This window comes from Trichoderma harzianum (assembly GCF_003025095.1).
Source record: "Trichoderma harzianum CBS 226.95 unplaced genomic scaffold M431scaffold_4, whole genome shotgun sequence".
NCBI lineage: Eukaryota > Fungi > Ascomycota > Sordariomycetes > Hypocreales > Hypocreaceae > Trichoderma > Trichoderma harzianum.
In genome coordinates, this window is record NW_020209252.1 from 1,734,754 (window position 1) to 1,753,107 (window position 18,354).

At 51.7% G+C, this 18,354-nt stretch overlaps 7 protein-coding genes and 1 non-coding gene across 8 annotated transcripts; 4 read left to right on the forward strand and 4 right to left on the reverse strand.

Annotated features, from left to right (window-relative positions):
• Positions 1–40: 40 nt before the first annotated feature.
• M431DRAFT_t70 lies at positions 41–130 on the reverse strand. The gene has a single exon. It is a non-coding gene; the product is annotated as a tRNA-Pro (tRNA).
• A 972-nt stretch (positions 131–1,102) lies between these two features.
• Positions 1,103–2,996, reverse strand: M431DRAFT_81393 (hypothetical protein; the record flags this gene model as incomplete). The annotated part of the gene is made up of 3 exons (XM_024923036.1): positions 1,103–1,223; positions 1,288–2,295; positions 2,386–2,996. The coding sequence occupies 3 exons, from the start codon at positions 2,994–2,996 to the stop codon at positions 1,103–1,105; spliced, it is 1,740 nt and encodes a 579-aa protein (XP_024776486.1).
• A 1,323-nt stretch (positions 2,997–4,319) lies between these two features.
• On the forward strand, positions 4,320–5,393 carry M431DRAFT_80407 (hypothetical protein; the record flags this gene model as incomplete). Its single annotated transcript, XM_024922939.1, has 2 exons — positions 4,320–4,476; positions 4,567–5,393. The coding sequence occupies 2 exons, from the start codon at positions 4,320–4,322 to the stop codon at positions 5,391–5,393; spliced, it is 984 nt and encodes a 327-aa protein (XP_024776487.1).
• A 229-nt stretch (positions 5,394–5,622) lies between these two features.
• Positions 5,623–7,504, reverse strand: M431DRAFT_82111 (hypothetical protein; the record flags this gene model as incomplete). Its single annotated transcript, XM_024923118.1, has 4 exons — positions 5,623–6,468; positions 6,517–6,784; positions 6,890–6,951; positions 7,199–7,504. The coding sequence occupies 4 exons, from the start codon at positions 7,502–7,504 to the stop codon at positions 5,623–5,625; spliced, it is 1,482 nt and encodes a 493-aa protein (XP_024776488.1).
• A 1,250-nt stretch (positions 7,505–8,754) lies between these two features.
• Positions 8,755–9,230, forward strand: M431DRAFT_386861 (hypothetical protein). Its single transcript, XM_024914759.1, has one exon. It carries the CDS (start codon positions 8,859–8,861, stop codon positions 9,165–9,167), a length of 309 nt encoding a protein of 102 aa, XP_024776489.1. The 5' UTR covers positions 8,755–8,858; the 3' UTR covers positions 9,168–9,230.
• Positions 9,231–10,701: 1,471 nt separating this feature from the next.
• On the forward strand, positions 10,702–12,122 carry M431DRAFT_81031 (hypothetical protein; the record flags this gene model as incomplete). Its single annotated transcript, XM_024922996.1, has 2 exons — positions 10,702–10,750; positions 10,819–12,122. The coding sequence occupies 2 exons, from the start codon at positions 10,702–10,704 to the stop codon at positions 12,120–12,122; spliced, it is 1,353 nt and encodes a 450-aa protein (XP_024776490.1).
• Positions 12,123–12,805: 683 nt separating this feature from the next.
• On the forward strand, positions 12,806–14,302 carry M431DRAFT_506568 (hypothetical protein). The gene is made up of 3 exons (XM_024918821.1): positions 12,806–13,092; positions 13,213–13,620; positions 13,696–14,302. Exons 1-3 carry the CDS (start codon positions 12,976–12,978, stop codon positions 13,858–13,860), a joined length of 690 nt encoding a protein of 229 aa, XP_024776491.1. The 5' UTR covers positions 12,806–12,975; the 3' UTR covers positions 13,861–14,302.
• Positions 14,303–14,778: 476 nt separating this feature from the next.
• M431DRAFT_82116 (hypothetical protein) lies at positions 14,779–17,124 on the reverse strand (the record flags this gene model as incomplete). Its single annotated transcript, XM_024923119.1, has 3 exons — positions 14,779–15,315; positions 15,377–17,005; positions 17,056–17,124. The coding sequence occupies 3 exons, from the start codon at positions 17,122–17,124 to the stop codon at positions 14,779–14,781; spliced, it is 2,235 nt and encodes a 744-aa protein (XP_024776492.1).
• Between the last annotated feature and the right edge of the window lie 1,230 nt (positions 17,125–18,354).

Sequence of the window (18,354 nt, forward strand, 5' to 3'; positions counted from 1 at the left end):
TGTCAAAAAGATAGTAGAAGCGCCTAGAAGGCATTTCAACGGGTCTGGCCGGGGATTGAACCCGGGACCTCTCGCAAGCAAGCTTCAGGGTGTACCCTAAGCGAGAATCATACCACTAGACCACCAGACCTTAGATGTTGTTGGATCGCTGCTTGCTAAACAAAATTATAGACCTGTGCCATTGACAGCATGCAGCAAAAATCACAGGAATTGCTCGAAAGCATTCAATGATTCTAGTATTTACACATCATGGTAAAAAGCAAAGGAAGTGTCTCTTGGTCACTCCCAGACAGTGGACACGTAAAAAGTTTTTTCTAGCATCTTCTACTCCGGTTACTTTGCTTAACAATTTATTAGTCCTTTCTCCTAATCACCCTTTCGAAATGTTTCGTGTCCCTGATCAGACAACTCGTGTAAATCAAACTACCCTACAATTACATAGTCGCTTATAATTTTGACACCAAATTCCTCGCATCCCATAACACAAGAGTTGAACAACTGACGAGCCCCGTCTTGAGTCAACCATAACTCATTAAATATGATACAACACTGCAATCACAGGCAAAGAATTGAAAATGAGATAGAAAATATGAGTTGCCATTCGTCAAAACCATCCGCCATCCCTGGTGTCGTGTCCATCAAAATCACCAAACAATTAGATACTATAGCAAAAAGACAATACACTCCCCAACACCATGACTCAGATCGCCAGCAATTAATCGTCCCTTCTTACACCAGTCGAGTTTTCCATTTCCCGTGACCTTCTCCCCTCCCATCACCTTCTCTAGAAACCATACGCCATGCCCTACAACAACGCTCCCTACTCTTAATACGCCGCAGCAGACGGTTTGAGAGAAAAAAGAAAAATCGTAGAATAGAGAGCACCAAATGGGAGAACACACAGATCGTTTGGTTGGCATATAAAAATTTCCCCTGGGCTCATTTGTCGTTGCAGTCTTGTTTGCCGGATGAAAGTTTATGTCATTCGCTGCCGCTACTGAGCATCGAGAAACTGAAAATCAACGTAGTTCATTTCAATCGTCCAAATATTTGTACAGCAATGCCGTCACCGCGCTAATGGTAGAAACCTAAGCCAATACTTCTAAAGCCTAGCTCTAGGGTCTTGATCTGTCGTAGCATCTAAGTTGACTGTGACATCGCCAGTCTTTTCGCTTGTCTTGTCACCGTGGCCAAAGAAAATGACTTGAACAGTCAGATCATCGCTGTAACAGGATTAGTATAGGCCATTGGTAAGAGTAAGGAGACAACTGTAGAGGGGGGACTAACCGATATCGCCTTGAAAAAGGCGATGGTAAAGTTAGAAGAGCACAGACCTGCTCATCGTTGGCTCCTCCAAGGGCGTTGCGGACAAGATGAGTGGCAACGTTTTTGTCTCTAACAACAAATCGGTCTCTTGCATCGGGGTCAATTCCCCATTGTTGCAGACGGATTGGTGTCTTTCCGTCAAACCCAGCCGCTTCTCTGCCCTGTTCCACGGGGAGCGGCTTGCTCTGTGAGCCGAAGACTTTGGACCATGCCTTGTCAAATTGCGAGCTTGGCCTTCCCGTCTTCTGCGTCTCGATCCACTGGCCTACAAGGCCCACAACCTCTTCGTTTGTCAACATTTCCCACAGTCCATCGGTGGCAAGCACAACAAAGTCGCCATTCTCCGGCTCAATCTTGGTCGTGGTGACAATGGGTTCTGCCGTGACGTAGGGAGGGGTTTTTAGTAGAGGAGAGGGGCTTCGTCCAAAGAAGTTCTCGCGGAGTCTTCCAGCGACATCGCGGCTCCATTTGTAGACGGCATCACCAAACGCACGGGTTGGCTCCAAGCCACCCAAGACACGGCCGTTTCGGATAACGTGCTCTTCACCGGGATGTTCCATGCGCATGCGAGCAACTTCAGTGGGGTTGCCTCCTGTCTGGTCCTCGGAGAGAGCCGTAGCTATCCATTTGCCAGACTTTGTTCGACGGCCCAAGACGGCACGAGAGTCGCCTGTGCACGCCACACGCAGTAACTTACTCCTGCTGTCATAGAAGGATAGCAAAGCGCAAGAGCCAGACAAGGCAGGCTGCAGCAGCTCAGCAGCCACAGCTTTGGAGCTGGCCTTGAAGACCTTTTCGACACTTTTATGGACAATCTCATTGTCGAGGCGTGTGAAGCCGGCCTTGATAGCCGAGTCAATGGCTTCGGGGGCCGGTGCCGCGTTGGAAGAGGCCTTGTAAGTGCTATTTAATTCTCGAGCCACGTAGCTAATGAGGCTTTCCCGCAATGTTGCCGATGTCGTCCAGCCGCTAGAAGAGAGGGTGCCAATGTCAGCATTTGCCATATGGGATAGATCTTGTATATAATGGCCACAGCATAAAGATTAAGGATATACTAACGAGTGACCATCGAAAACTCCCCAGAACATCCAATCGCTACTGCTGACTTCATCCTCGGTGACCCGGGTGGGCACCTCGACAATCTTCTCGGCGTGGTCGTCCTCAATCGGATCGTTGCTCCCTAGCTGGACGAGGTCGTAGCGCGTGACGCCCTGGCCGCGATTGACATAAAAAGATTGTTCCTGGCGGCGCAGCTTGGCCGTGGCCTGGTCGGGCGTCAACATCTCGACGATCCTGCGGCCGTCCTCGGTCGACGACTTGTACAGCGGCCCCTCGCCAACGATGGTGCCCTGCCTTAGCTCGTCGGCTCCGACAACCAGGACAGTGCGCGTCGGCGCGGCATCGGCCGCCTGAGTGTTGGTGAAGCTTCGAGTGACGGCGCTGCCGGGGACGAATTCGGCGCCGTTGTAGTGCCAGGCGCCGTATCCAAGGATCAGACCAGAGGCCAGCGCGACGGGCAGACGACGGAAGTACATGGACGATCTCAGAGGCACATGGGAGGTGCTGGACTGGCGAGCGTGGTGAAGGTGATGTCGTCCTGTGTTCCGCACTTGGCTTCGCACGCTGGGGCGGTGACTTGTCCGGAACGCCCTGACAGCGGCACGATGCATCTGGGCGGCGACGAGCTGACTTGTGGGAACAGCGATGCTTGGTTAAGATTGTCCGTCTCTCTTCTTGCCTCGGGTGATGGAGCTGACAAGGCCGCGGGACAATCTGGAGTGCTAGTTCCGGGTCTAGTGCGAGGTGCTGGGGCGTGCGGCGGTTTGTTGTTTTGCACTGTGCAGCTACCCCAGCCCATGGAAAGTAGGGGATCGATTTCGACAGAGACGCCAGCTCAGCTTCCCTGAATAGGGTCATGGGCGTCTACTGGCACAGTGCGGCGTCGCTAATGGCGCGTGCCTCGATGAACATATCGGGCCTAGAAACAGCAACAAGCTCATTTCGGGAATTGCGCTTTGATCCCTGCACGATGGCAGTACAGGTCACCCCCGAACATGTGGTTGTTTACTTTTAGGAGGCGGAGGGGGGTTGTTTCGTGATATCTTACAAGTGCTCGTACAAAGTATTACTCGTACTGCTAGGTAATACGAGAGAATGAAGACTGCATGCCTGTAATACTTTTGTGTGCTGGCAAGGACCAAAGCGTTGTGATTCTCGAAGTTCCACCATATGACTGTTGTTCTACCCCTTTACGGGTTTGGGCAATCATGCATAATTGTATCTCATTGCCACCGTTTGGAGTCGAATCTACGGAGTACCCGTCTTCTTGTTGAGACACTGGGTATTTCTACTTCACGTTGAAAGGTCCCCGCATGTTGTTAGTTTACAACGTCCTGGCTTTCTTTGCAAAAATCTTACCTGGAAATATCTATCGCCTTCTCGCAATCGAAGTCTGTCAGTGCCTACTACTGACATGACAAGAGGTTGAGCTTACTTGTTAGGAATATTCTTTCAATTACTTGATAATGTTGCCTACAGTTCAGTTGGTCTTGTCTGAGTTAGCTGGGCAAGTTGCACTCATCCGGTCGGTGGTAGCTTCAATATCCATCTTACAGAATTGGCGGTATCGCTCAAAAACGGACGCCAAGTTCAAGTAAAATATTACTTTGGTTATTGTGTGGTTTATTCGTATAACTTATTAGTCCAAGGTAATGCAAGTTGTGAACAACGCATTGAGTTCATGACGTAGATTTAGAGGCTGAACACAGCATGTATTACGTCTGGTACCTGCACCTCCTACTGGACCCCCTCCAAGCGCCCATGTATCATGTGCAAGCCAAGTGCGTGGGGTCTCGTGTGCTGTCATTAGCTGTCCACCTTTCAGGCCACTTATTCGAACGTTCCGACATTTTTCTTTTTTCCGCCACAGCTTCGAACAACTTCCCACGCAAACCTCAAACCGCTGGTTTCAGATATTCGCTGCTTGCGCAATCATGGCAGACACCACGATTTCCAACGACGCCGACGCCGCCGCCCAGCGAGCCGCCGAGCAGGCGCGGCTTCGCAAGGAGCGCAGAGAAGCAAAGATTAAAGCTGGAGGGTCGGCGAGGCTGGAGAGAATCACCGGCGTTGGCGGTCGTGTTGTTGGAGGTTCGTATACCGCTTGGTGTTTCTTTTTCATCTAGGGAGCTCGTCGAAAGCTCTGTGCGAAACATGCTAACGGGAATATCGATGTTGAAGACTCAGACTCGCCAGCCCCATCCGCTCCGGCCACGTTATCAAAGGCAACATCAAGCGAGCACGCGGATCCCGCCGAGATCGACATCTCAGAGCACTTCTTCGTCCCGAAAAAGACATCTTCCCGCAAGCCTCTCGATGGCGTCTTCTCCCCCAGTCCCGAGCCGTCGCTCTCTGAGGACCAGCTGCGCCAGATGATGCTCGGTCTCGATCGTCCCGAACAAGCTGGCCCTGGAGTTGGCGCGACGGGCCCAGGTCTACCACCCGGCATGGAACTACCACCTGGAATGGAGGACGATCCCATCATGAAGATGATGTCCCAGATGATGTCCGCGGGATCGATACCAGGCTTCGGTGGCGCAGACGGAGCTTCCAACCCATTCGCCAACATGAACCTCCCACAGCAGCAAGCTGCAGTTCAGCTACCCAAAGCTTCGTCCCTGTCTTTCTGGCGCCTCATTCACGCCCTGGTCGCCCTTGGTCTAGGTCTCTTCTTCGTCCTCACGACAAACTTCACCGGAAGCAAAGTCGAGCGCGAGCGCCACGCCCTGGCATTCGATCAAGAGGTGGACGAAGAGACGGAGAGGCGGAAGAACCTCTTCTTCTGGGCGTTTGCTACAGCCGAGGTCTTGCTGCTGTCGACGAGGTTCTTCCTCGATAAGAGGAGTACCAACGCTACGGGATTTGTTGCGACGGCTATTTCGTACTTGCCGCAGCCGTACCGCGGCTACATTGAGGTTGGACAGCGATATTTTCAAATCTTCTCCGCTGTGAGGACCGACATTTTGACGTGTGTCTTTGTGCTTGGAGTTGTGTCATGGCTAGTGTAAAGTGTCACTATAGCTTTCTTTTTATATAGCATCGTGTAATAGGAATGGATAATACAGCATAAACAATTAATACTATGTATTTATTACCAATTATAACATCAGGGTTGTTTGTGTATATTGTCTAAAAACCATAGCTTATTCCAAAGACATCCAAAGAAGAAGAAGAAATTAGTCATGTACACGTCTCAGAACCCTCCCAAAAGAGATCATATATGCCCATATGCCCGGTTTATTTCTTCAACACCATGCCCAGAATACCCCCTAGCACGCCTCTAACTCTCTTTGGATTCTCGAGGGCGCAAGTAAACACGACTGCCGTGCTCGCTGCGAATATCAACTTCTCTCGCCACTGCTTCTCCAGGGGATACCGCCGAGGAACCAACGTTGCTAGTGCCCGCGGCGCCACAAACAGGGCCATGTCTTTCCTTCTACCCGCCGTCTCGATAAAGACGCTCCATCCGCAAAGGCAGCATCCGGTACCGACACATATGCCCTCGTCGATTCGCTGGCGGTTCGGTATTTCTTTGCCGAGGACGCGGGGGCCGAGGCGAGTGCGGGCCAGACACACCCCGTAGTAGAATAGGGTTATAAAGGTAGCGAGAAAAGTGGATGATCGGGTAGAGCCGGTGATGGCCTTGACGAGGTTGATGCGCCTGGGGTTGCGTAGTTGAAGGGCCAAGGCGAGGGGTAGGTAGGTCAGCATGGACCATTTCCAGGAACGAAGGAAGCGGCTGATAGCATGATATTCGCATGACGGGCCACACCCCATGTGGACGAGGTCGCAGGGGAACGGGACGATCTTGGCAGGGTCACCCCATTCCGTGGGCAGGCCGTAGTCGTCGCACATGGAGCCCAGCAGCGGCGCCTGGCCGGTCTCCTTGCCGTAGATGAGCTCCCCGTTTCTGCACCGGCGGAGAGCTTCGATGAGGCGTAGGTCGACAGAGGCCGCAGACGTAATCCACTTGTTGTAGCTGCGAGGCAGGCTGTCTGGGGAGTAGAACCATGCCCACATGATGAGGCCTGAGGAGGCGGCAAACACGACGGGGTCCATGAGACGGGACATGACTTGCTCAATCTAGCCAATTAGCTCGAGAAGAGAGCACAGTGAAGAGAGGCTACTAACCACCGTCCACTTGCCCGAAGCCTTGCGACGGGAGCGACGTTGAGACCACAGCTCACCGACGAGGACGTCGGCGGCGCGGGTGACAGCAAAGAGAGTGAGGTCAAGCGTTCGACCGCCATAACCGCCGGTTGAGGCTTCGGACAAGCCCTGCTGCACTGCAGCCAAACCGGAATCTGTCCACGATGGGGGTGTCTGTTGTGTCTGCTTAGACTGGAGAAGCTGGAGGCTGAGCCATCCTGATATGAATGTAGACAGCCATCGTGCTAGTCTGTGTCAACCAAGACAAGGGCAAACCACCCGTCAGCTTTCGGCCAATATAGAAGAAACGTTGCACAAGATGGAAGGGCTATTGTGTCTATATTCGGAGGCTTACCTGAGTTGTGATGTCGTACTGAGCTGGGTGGCAACGCGGCCGATGATTTTGAGCAGAGGTTCCTATATTGTTGTTACAGGTTGATCGTCAGCGCATATTGCCAAGCAATGATACTACAATTGGCTAAGAAATTGGTCACAGTTTGAACCCAGACTATTACGAACACGGGACTATACGGTCGTATTCTCCTTGTCATGGGGACGGGCAAGCGGAAGCTGGCCGAGGGAGGGATTGTTCTCTCCCAAACCAACCGTCTCTGGTCATCAAACCTGACTCAACCCGACTTCTAATAGATAGTCATCATCTTACCTGCAGCAAAGTCGAGCCTCCCACCAGGGCGGCACAAAACGTGGGGAACCGTCGTGGATCCAGGCCGGTCCGTAGGATTCGGAAAGCCGAGTCCTTGAACGACCGCTCGTCCTTGTCCGAGGAGAGATACTTCTTTGCGCTCTTGCGTTTCTTGGAGATGAACTGCAGCATCAGCGTCAACAGCCGAGGCGCAACGGCCGAGGCATAGCCTAGAAGATAGGCCCGGACTAACGGCCGCAGGGCTGCAGGCAGGGACTGGAAGCTCAAGGGCCCTTTAGGCTGGATGGCTCGAAGGGCTGAGGCCATGGGGTGCTTCTCCAAGGTCAAGGCTGCCATGATGGACTTGGAGAGCCAGAACCGGCGAAAGTTGTATTGGGCGAGGTTGAGTTCAGCTGGGCAGAGACGAGATGCCTAATTGAGTGGCCACCAGCACAAGGGACCTCTGCCTGAAGCAGCGCCCGGGGCCAGAGCTCCAGGGCAGACAGACGAATGGCGTTCCGCAAGATGTAACGCGCCGCTCGCTTTGGATGATTGGGGGATGCCTGCAATGGATCTGCTTGGGCTGGGCCGCGGCTTTGATAGCTTGGTGCGGGAGGTGTGACGCGACCGCCTCTCAGCGCGATGATGTAGCTGCGTCCTCGTATATTATCGAATCACGGCTATCGGCGACAGGGAAACAGTAAAAAAGGGGGACAATTGACAATGATCTCAAAAAAGGACAATGATGGAATACACGCAAAGCATAGAATTTGCTAATTGGCGGGCTAGGGGAAGGCCGATTGTTTCGTTGACTGTGGCGTTGAACGTTTAAAGGGGACCTTTTTTTAAGCATTGCGCACTAGGTAAGGACGGAGAGCAGGTACATGTAGCAAAACCTCAACCTCGTGGGGTGCGAATCTCGAATCCGGAGCCTCGGCAGAGCAGCCAGCAGGTGCCGGATGCAACTCTTCCATTGCATTTGATTGCATTGGATCTGGTCCTTCAAAATGCCCACTAGTACATGAGTTTCTTTTTCTAGTAGCTGTGATATACTATCGTCGACTTTTCCTGGTGTCTTGTCTTACTCCCCCTTCGTGATTATTACTACCGCTTCTTACTGCATGTGCTAACTGTATTATCACTATATATTAGAATTGAAACACGGGATGCTGGATGGCCAACTTCGGGTACAGTACCGCATCTCATTAGCCCTTCATATTATTCATGCCACGCTGCTATCTGCATGCTACGATGCACAAGGACAATCAAGGGAGGCATCGCTCTTGGCGCACCGGCTCTTCAGATCAAGCAACCACTAACACTCAACCGATGTCACTGCAACCCGGCATGTCACGAACCCGAGCTCCACCAAACGCGGGAACTTATGTTTTTCTCCTTCTATTTCCTTCTTTTCGAGATCGAAATGCCAGGGGGGGAGGCGAAGCCATCTTGCGACGCTGGAGCCATGACTAGTTGCTACGAGTAGTATACCTCGCGAACCTCGGCCGAGGCAGACGCAGAGGGGGGGGGAACACAGACCGATGTTCTGATCTGGCAGTCAGGCCGGCACGGTAGGCCTAAATGATTTGCAGACTAGAACATGGACGCCTCGCCCTAAGAAGAAAAGGAAATTGATCCAACTGCAACTGAAGATAGTAGTGTAACACTGCTTTTCGGCATAATGGTGATCATTGAACGGCATGGCATGGGGGACCTTTTTGACTTGATTGCAACGTCAAACCAACTTGCCAACCCAAGTTCGTCAACGAATCTAATAATACCTGCCCCAGCTGAGACAGATTTTTTACGGCGCATGTCCGAGTTAAGCAGGTTGGGAGCAAGCAGTGCTACGGAGGGGGGTGCATATCTCCGTACGGAACATTTTGGCGGCAGGCCTGTTCCTAGATGCATCTCAGCGTTCCGTCATATGTTCGTTGCTGCTCATCATTATTGTGTCTTGTGTGCTTGGGGTGCCGAGAATGAAGAATGACGAAATGGCATGTGATGCTCGCTTTGGCGAATAAGTGGGTAGAGCGAAGAGAGAAGCTGTTTGAATCAAACGGGGTTTATCAATTAACTGGATTGAAGGTACAAGCCAGAGTTTTGGAGTACTAGCTCAGTCTATAAATTGAAGGGAGAAGATAGGTGTGAGGCCAAGTAGCTCCAAGTACCTCTGCTCAATAAAAAGCCTCGATAAAGAGGTAAAGTATCCAATAGGCGTTGTCCATGCTATTCCTATTCCTGCAGCTAGAGCCACTCCGTACACCTCTGCCAAACAAACCCACCAGGTGACTTGAATAGAGCGGGCCTTGACGGGACAGGGGGTGCTTGAATTTTTCTGGTTCGTCTCCAAAGACGGTCGTACAGGTACAGGTACGAGTACAGATACAGACAATAATACGGGCAATGGCGATTCCTTCATGCCATTACTCGTACAGTAACGCACAGCCGCAACCGACGACCAAGCGGGTTCAGGTTCACGCCCACCGCCAGCACCGCCGGTGTTGCATGAGGGCGCGTGGAGCAGAAGCAGCCTCAACTGGATCTCCCACAATCCGTCACATCGAATCAATTAATCAATCAATACGGCTCTAGCCTCCCGAGCGCTAGCATAGCATTGTTGCAACAAAGTTCTCAAGGTTCTCTTATGCGCGAGTAGGTACGAGTACCGAGTACACGCATCGAGCCGCAGCCCGAGGGCTCCGCTACCGCCTCTGCACCTAGATTGCTTGCTTTGCTCCAGGTTCCTTGCTGCTTACTTGGTACCAGGCGGCGAGCGTCCGAGTACAGGAACTTGGATTCATTTCATGTCCTCGTGCCCCTCGTGGGGTCGCCTGTTAGTGGAGTGACGCCTCTAACAGGCTCGTCCGCTGCAGCTTTTTCCCTTCGCCCTTGGTCGCCCTTGACTGCCATTTGCTCCTGATTCTGTTCAAGTCCTGGCGAGCTGAGTCGTTGTGCTCTGTCTGAGCTGTCAATAGTGGACATCAAAGTGCGTGCGTGTGTGCTCAGCAGACTTGGCCGTGACAGCACCAGAAACGACTCCACTCCCTCTAAACGTCGACCCGTTTTAGCGGTGCACCAGCCAAAACCAGCGCTCTGCTAGGCCCTCCAAGAACCCTCCAACCCCCCTGGAACCACCCACGACACCACCTGGACCAAGCACCGAAACCGTGACCCAGCCGCTGAACAGTACTTTGAACAGTCCTGCGCCCCACTCCAACTCGGCCTCACCTCATATTCTGCTTCGACCTTTAAACCTCGATCCCCCCCGTGGTCGGATTTCCGCTACCCCGGATTTCCCCCCAGCTTCTTTCATGTGCTTCTCGAACTAAGATCGCGTGCGCCCTACAAACATCGCCGTCCATCGCAAATGTCCATCCGAGGCCAGGGCATCCGTAGCGCCTGTTTCTCGTCATTCTTCTTCGCCTAGTCCCAGTCCCGCGCACAGCATCGCGGCCTCGTCCGGCTTTCATCTCTCCTACACAGGCGCACCCATGCTCGCCGTCCGGCAGCCTCCCAGCAGGATGGGTTCGTCGCAGCCCGATTCCGATCCTTTCCAGATGCCCTTCGGATGTGCGTTTGTCCCGAGCCGCCTGCTGTTGTAGGACTTAAAAGAGTCATGCTGACCCTGCCGTCTCTAGATTCCGTCGATGGCAACCAAGAACCTCTATTCGATGCCCCCGAGCCTGCGCCCGGCGCTCCTTTGCTGAGCGAAACCGATAGCAAGTTTCTCAGTGATTTCTTCGATGACATGACAGCAAATCAGTACAACATGCCCTCTTTCGGAGAGGGTCTGAATTACAATGCCTGGTTCGACCTACCGCCCCAGTTGATGGGAACAGCAACTTCCTATGGATCTCAGTCAGCCGCACCTCTCGGCCAAGAATCACATTTAAATTTCACCAATGACTCTCACAGCCCTCATATGGGCATTTCTGGATCACATCTAATGCCACCGCCACCACCTCCCCCTTCTCAGCCGAACGCTTACCAACAACACCCCTCCGATGATGTTTTGAACGCCGCCGCCACGTTGATGCAAAATGGACCTGGTATGCGTGGAGGTCATAAGAACAACGAGTCGTCTACCCCGCGGCGGCCCCTTGGTCCTCCAGTCGGCCACCTCCGCCACCAAGGTCTGGAAGAGTTCCGAGAAGAGAGCCGTAAAGGCATGGCGCACACGGAGATTGATAATACATTTACAGAATGGATGTGGGGTTCGGGTTCCAAAGGACGCCAGAATTCGACCACACGAGCTATCCCCGTGGATTACCAATGGGGCTCTGATTCCAACTTCAACCTGGCCCAAGGCTATACACCCGAAGCGAATAAGGAAACGGTCGAGTCTCAGCATCAGGAACAGCTCAAGTGTCTCGAGTGTTTGGAGCCCAACCAGAGCGCTGCAACAACCCGTCCTAGCAGCCCGACCAACAGCCAGTCCACGTTCCCGATAGGCTTACATAGAGACACATCAGAGTCCGCAGAGAGACCGGACGACGACGACGACGCACCCCCGCGGAAGAGACGAAAGAGCAAAATTAAGAAGGATAGCACAGAGGAAGGCGAGGATCAAAGCACCAACGGGAGCAAGTCTGCTGCCGCCAAGCGAAGGAAAGCAAAGGGCGATCGGAACGGGTCCATCTCGTCGCCACCCATGGAAGTCGGCATGGCGGGCAAGCGACGGAAGTCAGCCCTGAACGGAGTCAAGCCACCGCGTGAAAACCTGTCAGAGGAACAGAAGCGAGAAAACCATATCCGCAGCGAGCAAAAGCGCCGAACCCTTATAAAAGAAGGGTTTGATGACTTGTGCGAAATTGTTCCCGGACTCAACGGGGGAGGCTTCAGCAAGAGCACCATGTTGACCATGACGGCAGACTGGCTCGAAGAACTCCTGGTAGGGAATAGGGACCTGACTGCCCAGCTCGCTGCCCTCGAAGGACGATGAGCTTTATCAGTTTGACGGCTAATGGTTTTACGCTTAATTTCCCTCTGTTTTTTTTTTCATCTTTATTTTTATATCTTGGTCAAAACCAGCGTTCGAATATTTGGAGTCGGGGCTTTACTATTCCACGGGACGATTGCGAGGCGTTGTGTGCTCATATACTCGGGGAGATAAAAGGCTGTGGAGGTTATAATGAGTGGTCCATCAGGTTGATTTCTGGCTGGAAAAGGGAAACGAAGAGTTATGGGGGGTTTATGTGGTTATTATCATTGTTGTTATTATTATTAGTACTACCCATGATTCCCGATATGAAAGATGCCAAGTCGGCATCCATAGGACGCAAATGCTAGATAGATGGACATCAAAAAGCGCGAGATAGCACATGACAAGGAAGGTTTATTACCCAAGTATGATGATTTTGTGAATCAAACTCGACTATAGTAGTTCGAATAGGTGAATTGATGCTTTTGATATAGAGTTCCTCCAGCAGTGGCTTTGCTCTCACGATGGTTGTCAAATCCCCCAGCCATTCACTTAAAAAGTAGCCAATGGCATCAACCCCCCAACGACCAAAACCGGGGCCGAGGTTTGCCCACCTCCCGCCATTCACCCACTTCACATGCAACCCCGGCGAATAGACTAAGAGGTTGAGCCAACGAGATAGACTGAGTTGAGAACCGTCACCAGCCATTTTCATAATTCAGATTCATAGTCTGCCTCTTTTCAGGTCTCATCGCACAATACCCGATCCACCACATCACAACTCAGCTGTTGGATAGAAACACACATCTCTCATATAAACAGTCCAAAGCGAATCCCCTCATTAAAAACCCCCCCTCCCCCAAGAAACAATACAATGGCAGAGCCTCAGGAACCATATCCAGGCGCAGACCGCATCCGCTCACTAACAGACCAAGACGCAATCTTCAACGCCTTTGACGCCTATCCCTGGACCAAAGACTCTGCCTTTCTCGTACGTCCAAACCCATCTCATATAACTCCCCACCCTTCCTTTATCACACAACACACTCTCATTCGTCCTTTCACCTCCGAAATCCCAAATCTCATCTCACTTACATTAAAACAACAAAAGTCCGGTCTCCGCGCCATCCTCGGCACCCCAAACTCCTCCAACCCACAAGGCTCCCTCCGCGACATCGCCACCCACGCCCGCATCTTCTACTACGCCCAGCGCATCGGCGTCCAGATCGACTTTTCCGCCTACCACGCCTGGCTCGCCCAGAACCCGGACCATCAACCCCCGCACATCATCCCCGAGGAGTACGAACAGCAACCGTCGTCCTCATCTCCATCTTCTGCTACTCCCTGGCAGCAGGCTGCCCCCAAAGCAGATCTTTATGTCGATCGTAGCGCCCAGTCTCACTCCGGCGAGGGGGAACCGTCTTACCCCCTTGGTTTCGCCGAGATGATCAAGCTCCTCCAGGAGGGCAAGCCGATTCCTGGCATTAGACAGATTCCCAACACCATTGAACGGGATCCTGTAAGTACAAAACCTCAAACATCGGGTTGTCTTTTGTCTCCGGCTTCTGTACTCACAAATGGGCCCCCCCTGTAGACGGTGAAGCCTGTTGGATCACGGCCCGTTCCCAGAAAGCCTTGGGAGAAGGAGGCATCTACAAATGTCGAGGCGGGTGCCGGCGGTGTTGAGAACACACTTGATCTCGAGTTCCCCCCGGTGGAGCAACAGAACGCAGCGGCAGCCACAACAGGATCTTCATGATGCCGGCAGTGTCATGGCTGCCCGATGGTGATGGAGAGAAACTATCCATATGGCCCTCACTATTGAAATGCATTCATGGCATCTACTGGCGGATGCAGATGGCCCGCGCTCCTGTTCACGTGTGACAGTTGGATGCCAAGCTGAACATATCTGGTCACGAATTAATAAACATACCCCCTTCAACCTGAAATTCTGTCTCGATTAAGCGGCCTAGCATCATTATTCGAAATTACGACCCCTTGTGCTTGAAGCACGCGGAAGCCGCAGTCAAAACAAAAAAAAGAGAAATCCTGTAATAAAGAGCGTCGCAACTATTAACACAATTAAGACTTTTTTCGTATAACATCCCTCCGTTGTCTCCGCCGCGCAAAACAAAATGCAGTTTCCATCAACGTGATACACTCTCACTTGCTTCCCTTTTCTGCAATTAAAAATGTTATAATAACCACCGGGCTTCTATATCAGTTAGCTCAAGTTTCATCTTCGAGTGTTGGGGGGTACGGACCGTTCTAAGTGAATGTGTTATTGCCTTTTACATGTCGAGATGCAATCTGAGCTCTTGTCAAAGAGAATGTTGTCGTTACGGTTAGCAGATGTAGTCTCCTGCATATTTCAAAATGCATAACCATATTGTGTCCAATGCACCCAGTCAGGCAGTAGCCAGCTGAGCGTAGGATGACGGGTGATCTGTAAATTGATTGCATGGGAATATGTTCATAAGAAGAAGTCGACAAATTCTTTGTGTCATCTTGTGACCTGCGTGAGAGCAACAAGAGTGGAAATTAGATATGGGACGAGTCGGCAAGATGTGTTATGAGAAAAAAACAAACGATGCTGCGCAGGAATGCCTAGCAGAAGGCTTGCCAGATTGTTAGGTAGCGTCTCGCACACTTATACACCATCAATGCCTATACCGCATCAGCGGTAAGAGGTTCCGAACCTGGCTGGTCCTGGTCCTCCGATGCGACTGCTGCCCATACCGGGCCCAATGCCGGGGCCAGGGCGAGTCGTGACCGCGTGGTTGGTGCACAGCATTCCGACACGAGATCCAAATTTGGACCCCCTGAGAGAGACCATGTGCTTTCGGATATGGGCAGCAACCATCTCACGATGTTGAGGAGAAGCGTTGTTAAGAATCCACTGAATAAGGTAATTTCCGTATTGGTCGCTGGCAATGTCAATCAATGGAATGCGAGTGCGGTCGCGGCGCCCTTCGCAAACTCGATCAAGATATCGACCGAGAAACTCGGCACTTCCAATCTTGAGGCACTTCTCCACAACCTTGGAGGCGAATTGATCAGTGCTATACTCTGCGGCATACCGGATGACGTGGTCGATGGCCCGGCTACGGTCAGGGGGCGCTCCGTGCTCGCATATGTGCTGGATGCACCAGTTCCCAAATTGGCCGTGAGCCACAATGTCGATATTGGCAAGGACTTCTTCGATGCAAGGGCGCTGAATGAGCGTGTATTAGCTAAGAATTGAGATGTCTTAGGAAAGTCTGGATACCACTTACCTTGTCCTCTTCGAGGCAGTTCTCAAAGATGTTCTGAACAACAAGACTGCCGGTCTCTCCAAGGGCAACCTCGTGCCACATTCCTCGGAGAGATTCGTTGACGAATTTCATAATCTGAGGTGGGGATTCGGTCCATCGAAGCTCGAAAAGCTTCTGCCAAACGTGGCAGGCATATCTGTGAATCACGGTCTCAGGGATTCGACGGAGAAGCTCGTGAACCATGATCGCCTTGTATTCTTCTGGGACTGAGTCGAATGCCTTTTGCACAACGTGGCACCCAAAGGGATCCATGGACAAGTTCAGAGTGTTGCCACGAATGGCTTCGGCAATTTTAATGACCTGCTCTGGAGTCCCGTGCTCAAAGCAGCGTTGGACAAGGAAGTTGCCAAACCTGTTGACCATCAAGGGGTATGCCTGTGCGACAATCGCTTCGACAATCTCATACTTCTGCTCTGGTGTGCCCACCTTGAGCTTCTGTTGCAAAAAGATGGAGGCTTGTTGGTCATTGTTGCAAACAATTTTGTCAACAATGTACTTCCAATTGCAATTCACATTTCGGTCGAGGAGGCGGCGGTAATTAAGAGGCTCTGTTGGTGGGAGATAGGTTGGTCCCTCTGATGGGACAACCTGTTTTTCATCAGCATGTGGATGGTAGTGAGTGATTTCCATCGAACTGCCGGGTACCTCATTCTTCCAGCCAGCCTTTGAGGTGAACTCTGAGGCATGGGGAGAAAGAGGAGTGCCAATTGCTTGTTGATGAAATGGAGGGAACATGTTTATGCCCATCGGAGCCATTGCTGGTCCGACGCTAACGTGAGCACCTGGGACCGGGACAGGCACTGGGCCTCCGACCGAGTCAAACTGATGAGCTGGGCCGTTGAGATTGACATATGAGGCCCCAAACTGGTGGCTTGGATTCATTCGGTTGTCGAAGCGAGCACCACGGCGGTTCGATGGGGGGCGCATGATGTCGTGATCAGGAGCTTGACGCTCAGGGCGATGATTGTCAACGAGGATGTAAGGCGAGTTTGGGTCTACGCAACCCTGATTAAATCCACGACCGCCAAACCAGTGAGCGGGAGATGGCTCAGGAGCAGAAGGATGAAGAGAGTTGTTGTTGGCGAAGGGCGCCTTTGTAGATCCCCAGATTCCACGGGCACGATTAAGTGCGGTGGCCGAGGCAGAATCACTAGTATCGGACTGAGTATCATCTGGGGTGCCTCTGCTCCAAATATTCTCCCGAGGAGCTGTTTCAGTGCGAGGGATTGCTGCGTCAGATTCCTTGGCAGATCGCGACTGAGCAAGCTCCTGGTCCAGCTTAGAGATGTGATTCCTGGCTTGTGCTAGCTGTAGTTTCAGGCGAAAAACTTCTTCAGCATCTGGACGCGGATCGTCAAGTGTAACGCTAGCCGGACGCGTGGTCGGGGCTGTGGCAGAGAAACCTTCGGTTACTGGAGTGATGGGAAGCGAAGTGCTCGAAGGAGTTTGGTCACAGACTCTCAAGAAGGAGCCTTCGTCTTCCACTACTTTCGCGCTCTGATTCTGTTGATTGATGGAAACCTGCTCCGGCATTCTCGCAAAAGGTTTCTCCATATGATAGGAGTTATTAGTGGGTAGGTTGTGGACGTGCTTCATATGAACTGTGAGTAAGAGGCAAATCAAGAGTAGATGTTGTAGACAGTTACCTTTGGGTAACCTTGGTTTGCCAACTTTGAAGTGGTCAATGGCGAAATGCCCTTTTCTATCATCGCAGATGTGGTTCCAGTTTCCTAGAGCAAGGGAGTAAGCAAATATATACCACCATGCCTCTCATGCTGCCAATTAGAAGCCAAATATCCGGCGTTCATACTGTCGTTGCAATTATCAGATCCAGGGATGGTAAAAAACTTACACTGGAGGCTACAGTAGCTGAGAGCACATTTCCTGCCTGCACCAACATGTCTTTCAGGGGTGTGCCGGCTGAGAACGTAACCGAACGCTGAGGAGTAGATCCCGATGAGCCGGAAGTCGACATTTCATCCGCAGAAGATGATGGGAAGAGATCAACGAGATAAAGATCAAAGAGAGGATGCAGCGGCGAATGCTGTTTGGAATAGACAAGCTCCCCTGAGAGGGCTAGACTAGGCGCAGTTTGCGTGCCAGAGTTGAAAGAGGGAAATGAGGAAGAAAACGAGTGGACGATTTGGGATGTTGTGTAGACGGAGAAGAAATGAAAGGGACAGAGATTTTAGAAGTAGATGTTAGTGGTCGGTTGCAGTCTCGGGTGAAAGAACGGCCTGTCAGGCAGTGGGAGGAAGGAGCTGGCAGCGGCTGTCAGTTCCTATCGCCGAAAAGGGCCACCGCCTTGTCTGGTGCTCGCTAAGGCCAAAAGACAAGGCAGGATTTATACGTCAGCCAAGGTCAGGCACAAATAAGGAGTTGGATGCGATGTTTTGGCGGTGCTGAGCAAAGCTTTGCAACGAGTTTAGATGCATTCAGGTCTGGAAACAAGAGAGAGAAGGGTGGAATATATAAAAAGGAAAGATAGAGAAGACGCATCAGGCAATTTCAGGCATCTATGAGTGCTTGAGGACTCGCCAAATAGACATTGTAGGCAACGAACGCCTCTGTGAATCACAGCCAGCTTCCAAAGAGTGTCTAGAGACGTGGATTTTGATCTCCTTTGTTTGCCCTTGGCTCTCTGTTACGCTTAGGCACCAACGAAGTAACGTTTTTTATAGTTATCTGGGTTCGGAATTCTGGTCGCCAGAAGAGTCATGATATGCGAAATTTCCAAAGTGTAGTACCAGGCCAGTAGGTGCCAAAGTTACTGCGTACTTGGCGCCGAAATTAGAAGCCTCCAACATGCGCAATACAGACGTTTCTCATTCGATTCGGTGACCATCCTAGTTGACATAAAACCTCTACTCATATCCATTTCATCTAAGACAACATTCTTTTTCTCGTCTCGCAACGGAATCAGATGGTCTGATCCGAGC

Excerpts from the sequence above, each read along its gene's own strand:
- M431DRAFT_386861 (XM_024914759.1), top strand. The coding sequence starts at position 8,859 with ATGGTGATCATTGAACGGCATGGCATGGGGGACCTTTTTGACTTGATT.
- M431DRAFT_506568 (XM_024918821.1), top strand. The coding sequence starts at position 12,976 with ATGGCAGAGCCTCAGGAACCATATCCAGGCGCAGACCGCATCCGCTCA. Across the intron at positions 13,093-13,212 it reads CCAAAGACTCTGCCTTTCTC|TCCGGTCTCCGCGCCATCCT; the intron begins GTACGTCCAAAC and ends AAACAACAAAAG. Across the intron at positions 13,621-13,695 it reads ACACCATTGAACGGGATCCT|ACGGTGAAGCCTGTTGGATC; the intron begins GTAAGTACAAAA and ends CCCCCCCTGTAG.